The sequence below is a fragment of the Topomyia yanbarensis genome, chromosome 2 (genome assembly GCF_030247195.1).
Source record: "Topomyia yanbarensis strain Yona2022 chromosome 2, ASM3024719v1, whole genome shotgun sequence".
In the NCBI taxonomy this organism is placed as follows: Eukaryota; Metazoa; Arthropoda; class Insecta; order Diptera; family Culicidae; genus Topomyia; species Topomyia yanbarensis.
In genome coordinates this window covers 410,698,044-410,706,883 of record NC_080671.1, presented here as the reverse complement: position 1 = coordinate 410,706,883, position 8,840 = coordinate 410,698,044, and the positions used below count along the sequence as shown (strand labels likewise).

At 30.4% G+C, this 8,840-nt stretch overlaps 1 protein-coding gene across 1 annotated transcript; it reads right to left on the bottom strand.

The window, feature by feature from the left end:
- Positions 1–435: 435 nt before the first annotated feature.
- LOC131680882 (uncharacterized) lies at positions 436–1,632 on the bottom strand. Its single transcript, XM_058961597.1, has 2 exons — positions 583–1,632; positions 436–522 (listed from the first exon to the last, which is right to left on the bottom strand). Exons 1-2 carry the CDS (start codon positions 1,630–1,632, stop codon positions 436–438), a joined length of 1,137 nt encoding a protein of 378 aa, XP_058817580.1.
- Between the last annotated feature and the right edge of the window lie 7,208 nt (positions 1,633–8,840).

Here is an 8,840-nt window from a genome sequence, read left to right as displayed (position 1 = left end):
CACCCCCATTAAATAGTTTTGCTGTATAAAATACGGCAATCAAATAATTATTTTCGGAAAATACTGCATGCAAAGACTGCTACGTCCTTTCAAAAATTGGCTCTTGAGTCAAAATAGTCTCATTGATTCTGGAAAATTTTTACTCTTCTATGCCAGTGAAACGTGCAAAATTTCGTCAAAATCAAAGATTGTCGGTCACGATTTTAATGATTTACGCACGGTTCTTCGTATAATTCCATTTTATAAACTGTGTTAAGAGGAAGGAACGTGTATTTTGCTATGAAATTGAATAAATTGATCGAAGCAGCGCGATGAATATTTTAATAGGTTACTCGCCGTAACGCTTCCAGCTATTCTAGGAAAATTCAATGCCAGCACGAATGATGAGATTTATTTTCATTTCGATGGGCGTCGTAACACTGCTGTGCTTCATAATCACTCGGAACCTGGTATCTCCTTTGCCAAAGTCATACCATCAAACTGAATCAATATAACAAGATACGTTCCAATAGTTCCCATTGCCTGCAAACAATAAAAAGAAAACAATCATTTCTAGACAACATTTCGCTTCAATTCAATTACCGATAGCAACACCGGCAAGTTCCCGTCGTAAGCTTTAAACCGAACCTCAACTGGTCTGTCCTGAATTTGCCGTGCAAAGTATCTCAAAATCATCAGCAACCGTTCATCCTTCGTATTGTTAAGCACTTTATAGATCAGTACGGCTGTTCTTTTAGCTTCCGAACCGAGCAGAAAGCTCCTAAAAATCAATGCTATGAACAGAACCAAGTAGAAAAGGCTCCACAAGGTGGTCTGAGTACTCATGAACAACAAATAACGCTCGCCACTGAAGACCGCCCGAAGTGAGGAAAAAATGTTGAAAGTTGTAAATCCAATCACATTCACCGAGAGCAGGATCGTCTGAAACCACTGTGTCTCACCGAGCAGATCGACTATGTCGGCTAAACCGGCATGTATGTCGGCTAGTTTGCTCACCAACTCCAGCTCGTTGGACCGATTCAATACCAGCTCCTTAGTCCAAATGAATCGTCTCCGGTTGGAAGTGACGAACCTGAGTGAGATAATCCGATTCACCAGCTCGAATCGTGTTCCAATCAGATAACTTCTTACTAAATAACTGCAAAAGATCAGCGTGAAAGAAGTATTGAAAACGAGTCCACACGTAGTTAACAACAGAACGGATCCAACGTGGCCGATTTCAACGACGAAAAACGCAAATGTTACGCTATGTAAAACAACGGATATCAATAGAAGAATCACCAATGCCCTGATGATTGCATTCTGATGCAATGAATGCTCCGGATTAGCTTTCAATCGTTGAAACCATCCGTCTATTGCATGAATTTTCTTAAAAATCTCAATTGACGAACGGTAGTTGACGGCGTCTAGTAGCGTTACCACGAGCATACTGCAGGAAGTCCAAACCATAATAAGACGAGGTCCAATATCTAAAATGTACGAACCTCTCGAGTGACTGTCCAGTGGTAAACGACCGTACACAACGGCAACCACCAGCTGCAACAGAATCAAACGGACAAAGTTTAGAAACCGGGGCACGGTCACTCGATGTATTAGTTTTTCCGGCGATCCAGAAGATGTGTGAAATGTCATTCCGTAGGAATCGGTTACTCGTTGATAAAACCGAATCACGTCATAGATTGTGGTGGGGTTCGAGACGGTAAACGAAAATAGTTTCATCGCTCAGCTCTGGCAATGATTTGAATTGGTCCAGTTCCAACGGGCTCGGTTATATCTGAAACGGTAGGCCGATGAATAATTGACCGGTAGCCGGGAGGAGAACCGGATATTGGCAATTAGAGCGATAAGGTTAATTGTAATTAGGTATGGATAATTTATCGTGTTTATTATTCATGCTGAAAACCGAAATATTGGCTCCAATGAGAGGAACTGTTTGCGTTGCTTGGTTGGAATTTCAAATTATTGACTCGTCTAATTATCGGAATTGATTGCACGCGGAAATTTGCCCTCAAGAGTATCTTTATGCGGGCACCTTCTTGTAATAAAATGAGGCTTGACGGGCAATCAAGATCTCAAACACAATAACACCCTGGAGAGTTGTCTATGACGATCACGTTGATTCAAATGGATTCCTTAAATACCTAAAATTTATACCGCACCAAACAATACGCAATAAATGGAATACTCAAGATTCATATCATTCAAACATGTATAATTTTAAATCTACGCATCTCAGTCGACTTCCTGGAAAGAAATCTTCGGTCACCAAGTATAAGTGCTCTATTCCAAAACGTGATCGAAAGAAATAATAGAAATTTTGAACTGATAGAATTCAAGGAAGAACATGAGGTCCTTGTTGTCCGTAACAACATGAATTATTTTGTTGAGTGTGACAATTTTAAAGTCAAGATTCCCGTATACGTTCATGATAATGCAGTCGTGGTAGGTTCTTTCTGTTAGGAATGATAAATGGCAAAAATCCTAGCATTCTGAACGGGGTTCGATTGCTAAGAATGCGGCTGAAACGTTCTATTCCTTCCTTCGTGACCCTGTAATCTGGCACAGTCTATTCTCATACCACTCTGTGTATTTATGACAATCAGTCTCCCACGCGTCAATACCGTAAACAACCTACACAGTATGGAAAACCCTGCTCGACAGCATCCAGACAAAAAAAAATTACTACCACAAAAACAAATTCAGGGACATCAGCATTTTCTGTTAAATCGCTGTTATTCAAACGATAACACCTGCTAAAACAACAACTGCTAAACTAAAGATGGCTTCATCCAGTATTATTGTAATGACAGCTAACACCACCAACGAGAACGAAACGATACATGGAAAATGGATTCACGATAGTAATTCGCAAACCGAAACTAATAAAAGCAACTAACAATCTCTAAGACAGCAGCGTTGATAAAGGTATTAACAAAAGCGATCCTCAAGGAAGCGGACCAAATGAACCTCAGGCGTTATCAGACGACGCTGAAAATGCTTCACGGCCACGGAATAGAATCTCCGCACGTGCTGGTAAACTGCGTACGAAAAATTTGATGGACGCAAATTAAATTTACCTTATCATTTATTTTCGTAAATATGTATAAGCATCACGGCTCAGTTGAGCTCACGCATGTCACGGATTCAAATACAAGATTCCAGTCATAATTTTAATAGAAAAAATAATTGGTAAAAAGTTAATCATTTGAAGAAAGTAACAAAGCACTAACTAACTTTGTTAAATTAGATGTCAGCTAAAATGGCTCGAAGAAAAATTACTATTTAAAGAATGCCATTTTTCCTTTTTATTTCGACTAATATTTTTTACTTGTTAACGACATTCAATTAACTAGAGATTTAGAGCAATAGTACTCAAGTGAGAGCAAGGATGTATGTAATGTACAGATCGGAAAAACTAGAAATAGCAGGGTCATTAGAAACAGGTTTGAAACCTTACAGGCTAATCTTTTGTCTTCTGTTGGCAGGAGTCAAGCTTAGGCATCATAACTACGAATCACTCAGGTCTACCAGATTTGTCCTTTTTACCGTGTCGGTTCTCACTTTTGTTTTCCTTTTTCACTTATTTACTTTTTATCATTTTTTGTTATGAAATTTTCAATTTTTTTCACCTCATTCCACATTCAAATTTTTTCTCTTCATCTTTTTTTAACTTTTTACTTTATTGATTTTCTACTTTTTATTATTAAACCTATGTACTTTTTTACTTTTATATTTATTCCCTTTTTATGTTCCAACTTTTCAACATTTAACATTTGATTTTTTTTTATTTTGTGCATTTTAACTTTTATGACTTTTTACTCAACTTTTTTAGTTTTCCTTATTTACTGTCTCTTTATTTTTTAGTACTTTATCTTTTCACCTTTTCAATTTTTTACATTTTCTACTTATTTACTTTGATTTCTTTTTACCATTTTACTTTTATACCTTTTAACTTTTTGCCGCTCTACTTCTATTTTTTTTTTTGTTTCAGGTTGTTTTATTTTTTTTACCCCTTTACTATTGAATTTTCCATTTTTACCTTCTTTAAGTTTTTAGTTTTTCACGTACTTTTCTACTTTTGTGCTTTTTAGAATGTGTGACTTTTTTACAAGTTAAATTTAAAAATTTTAACTTTTTTTCTTTTTATTTTAGTTTTTAACTAGTTTCCTTTTCGACTTTTTTTTACTTTTGAAAATTTTAACTTTTTTTACTCTTTCACTTTTTCACTTTTTCACTTTTTCACTTTTTCACTTTTTCACTTTTTCACTTTCTCACTTTTTTCACTTTTTCACTTTATCACTTTATCACTTCTTCACTTTTTCACTTTTTCACATTTTCACTTTTTCACTTTTTCACTTTTTCACTTTTTCACTTTTTAACTTTTTAACTTTTTAACTTTTTAACTTTTTAACTTTTTAACTTTTTAACTTTTTAACTTTTTAACTTTTTAACTTTTTAACTTTTTAACTTTTTAACTTTTTAACTTTTTAACTTTTTAACTTTTTAACTTTTTAACTTTTTAACTTTTTAACTTTTTAACTTTTTAACTTTTTAACTTTTTAACTTTTTAACTTTTTAACTTTTTAACTTTTTAACTTTTTAACTTTTTAACTTTTTAACTTTTTAACTTTTTAACTTTTTAACTTTTTAACTTTTTAACTTTTTAACTTTTTAACTTTTTAACTTTTTAACTTTTTAACTTTTTAACTTTTTAACTTTTTAACTTTTTAACTTTTTAACTTTTTAACTTTTTAACTTTTTAACTTTTTAACTTTTTAACTTTTTAACTTTTTAACTTTTTAACTTTTTAACTTTTTAACTTTTTAACTTTTTAACTTTTTAACTTTTTAACTTTTTAACTTTTTAACTTTTTAACTTTTTAACTTTTTAACTTTTTAACTTTTTAACTTTTTAACTTTTTAACTTTTTAACTTTTTAACTTTTTAACTTTTTAACTTTTTAACTTTTTAACTTTTTAACTTTTTAACTTTTTAACTTTTTAACTTTTTAACTTTTTAACTTTTTAACTTTTTAACTTTTTAACTTTTTAACTTTTTAACTTTTTAACTTTTTAACTTTTTAACTTTTTAACTTTTTAACTTTTTAACTTTTTAACTTTTTAACTTTTTAACTTTTTAACTTTTTAACTTTTTAACTTTTTAACTTTTTAACTTTTTAACTTTTTAACTTTTTAACTTTTTCACTTTTTCACTTTTTCACTTTTTCACTTTTTCACTTTTTCACTTTTTCACTTTTTCACTTTTTCACTTTTTCACTTTTTCACTTTTTCACTTTTTCACTTTTTCACTTTTTCACTTTTTCACTTTTTCACTTTTTCACTTTTTCACTTTTTCACTTTTTCACTTTTTCACTTTTTCACTTTTTCACTTTTTCACTTTTTCACTTTTTCACTTTTTCACTTTTTCACTTTTTCACTTTTTCACTTTTTCACTTTTTCACTTTTTCACTTTTTCACTTTTTCACTTTTTCACTTTTTCACTTTTTCACTTTTTCACTTTTTCACTTTTTCACTTTTTCACTTTTTCACTTTTTCACTTTTTCACTTTTTCACTTTTTCACTTTTTCACTTTTTCACTTTTTCACTTTCACTTTCACTTTCACTTTTTCACTTTTTCACTTTTTCACTTTTTCACTTTTTCACTTTTTCACTTTTTCACTTTTTCACTTTTTCACTTTTTCACTTTTTCACTTTTTCACTTTTTCACTTTTTCACTTTTTCACTTTTTCACTTTTTCACTTTTTCACTTTTTCACTTTTTCACTTTTTCACTTTTTCACTTTTTCACTTTTTCACTTTTTCACTTTTTCACTTTTTCACTTTTTCACTTTTTCACTTTTTCACTTTTTCACTTTTTCACTTTTTCACTTTTTCACTTTTTCACTTTTTCACTTTTTCACTTTTTCACTTTTTCACTTTTTCACTTTTTCACTTTTTCACTTTTTCACTTTTTCACTTTTTCACTTTTTCACTTTTTCACTTTTTCACTTTTTCACTTTTCACTTTTTCACTTTTTCACTTTTCACTTTTTCACTTTTTCACTTTTTCACTTTTTCACTTTTTCACTTTTTCACTTTTTCACTTTTTCACTTTTTCACTTTTTCACTTTTTCACTTTTTCACTTTTTCACTTTTTCACTTTTTCACTTTTTCACTTTTTCACTTTTTCACTTTTTCACTTTTTCACTTTTTCACTTTTTCACTTTTTCACTTTTTCACTTTTTCACTTTTTCACTTTTTCACTTTTTCACTTTTTCACTTTTTCACTTTTTCACTTTTTCACTTTTTCACTTTTTCACTTTTTCACTTTTTCACTTTTTCACTTTTTCACTTTTTCACTTTTTCACTTTTTCACTTTTTCACTTTTTCACTTTTTCACTTTTTCACTTTTTCACTTTTTCACTTTTTCACTTTTTCACTTTTTCACTTTTTCACTTTTTCACTTTTTCACTTTTTCACTTTTTCACTTTTTCACTTTTTCACTTTTTCACTTTTTCACTTTTTCACTTTTTCACTTTTTCACTTTTTCACTTTTTCACTTTTTCACTTTTTCACTTTTTCACTTTTTCACTTTTTCACTTTTTCACTTTTTCACTTTTTCACTTTTTCACTTTTTCACTTTTTCACTTTTTCACTTTTTCACTTTTTCACTTTTTCACTTTTTCACTTTTCACTTTTTCACTTTTTCACTTTTTCACTTTTTCACTTTTTCACTTTTTCACTTTTTCACTTTTTCACTTTTTCACTTTTTCACTTTTTCACTTTTTCACTTTTTCACTTTTTCACTTTTTCACTTTTTCACTTTTTCACTTTTTCACTTTTTCACTTTTTCACTTTTTCACTTTTCACTTTTTCACTTTTTCACTTTTTCACTTTTTCACTTTTTCACTTTTCACTTTTTCACTTTTTCACTTTTTCACTTTTTCACTTTTTCACTTTTTCACTTTTTCACTTTTTCACTTTTTCACTTTTTCACTTTTTCACTTTTTCACTTTTTCACTTTTTCACTTTTTCACTTTTTCACTTTTTCACTTTTTCACTTTTTCACTTTTTCACTTTTTCACTTTTTCACTTTTTCACTTTTTCACTTTTCACTTTTTCACTTTTTCACTTTTTCACTTTTTCACTTTTTCACTTTTCACTTTTTCACTTTTTCACTTTTTCACTTTTTCACTTTTTCACTTTTTCACTTTTTCACTTTTTCACTTTTTCACTTTTTCACTTTTTCACTTTTTCACTTTTTCACTTTTTCACTTTTTCACTTTTTCACTTTTTCACTTTTTCACTTTTTCACTTTTTCACTTTTTCACTTTTTCACTTTTTCACTTTTTCACTTTTTCACTTTTTCACTTTTTCACTTTTTCACTTTTTCACTTTTTCACTTTTTCACTTTTTCACTTTTTCACTTTTTCACTTTTTCACTTTTTCACTTTTTCACTTTTTCACTTTTTCACTTTTTCACTTTTTCACTTTTTCACTTTTTCACTTTTTCACTTTTTCACTTTTTCACTTTTTCACTTTTTCACTTTTTCACTTTTTCACTTTTTCACTTTTTCACTTTTTCACTTTTTCACTTTTTCACTTTTTCACTTTTTCACTTTTTCACTTTTTCACTTTTTCACTTTTTCACTTTTTCACTTTTTCACTTTTTCACTTTTTCACTTTTTCACTTTTTCACTTTTTCACTTTTTCACTTTTTCACTTTTTCACTTTTTCACTTTTTCACTTTTTCACTTTTTCACTTTTTCACTTTTTCACTTTTTCACTTTTTCACTTTTTCACTTTTTCACTTTTTCACTTTTTCACTTTTTCACTTTTTCACTTTTTCACTTTTTCACTTTTTCACTTTTTCCTTTTTCACTTTTTCACTTTTTCACTTTTTCACTTTTTCACTTTTTCACTTTTTCACTTTTTCACTTTTTCACTTTTCACTTTTTCTCTTTTTCACTTTTTCACTTTTTTCACTTTTTCACTTTTTCACTTTTTCACTTTTCACTTTTCACTTTTTTCACTTTTTCACTTTTCACTTTTTCACTTTTTCACTTTTTCACTTTTCACTTTTCACTTTCTTCACTTTTCACTTTTTCACTTTTCACTTTTCACTTTTCACTTTCTCACTTTTCACTTTCACTTTCTCACTTTCTCACTTTCACTTTTCACTTTCTCACTTTTCTCACTTTCTCACTTTTCTCACTTTCTCACTTTCTCACTTTCTCACTTTCTCACTTTCTCACTTTCTCACTTTCTCACTTTCTCACTTTCTCACTTTCTCACTTTCTCACTTTCCTTCTCACTTTCTCACTTTCTCACTTTCTCACTTTCTCACTTTCTCACTTTCTCACTTTCTCACTTTCTCACTTTCTCACTTTCTCACTTTCTCACTTTCTCACTTTCTCACTTTCTCACTTTCTCACTTTCTCACTTTCTCACTTTCTCACTTTCTCACTTTCTCACTTTCTCACTTTCTCACTTTCTCACTTTCTCACTTTCTCACTTTCTCACTTTCTCACTTTCTCACTTTCTCACTTTCTCACTTTCTCACTTTCTCACTTTCTCACTTTCTCACTTTCTCACTTTCTCACTTTCTCACTTTCTCACTTTCTCACTTTCTCTCTTTCTCACTTTCTCACTTTCTCACTTTCTCACTTTCTCACTTTCTCACTTTCTTTCACTTTCTCACTTTCTCACACTTTCTCACTTTCTCACTTTCTCACTTTCTCACTTTCTCACTTTCTCACTTTCTCACTTTCTCACTTTCTCACTTTCTCACTTTCTCACTTTCTCACTTTCTCTCACTTTCTCATTTTCTCACTTTCTCACTTA

Excerpts from the sequence above, each read along its gene's own strand:
- LOC131680882 (XM_058961597.1), bottom strand. The coding sequence starts at position 1,632 with ATGACATTTCACACATCTTCTGGATCGCCGGAAAAACTAATACATCGA. Across the intron at positions 523-582 it reads ACTTGCCGGTGTTGCTATCG|GCAATGGGAACTATTGGAAC; the intron begins GTAATTGAATTG and ends TATTGTTTGCAG.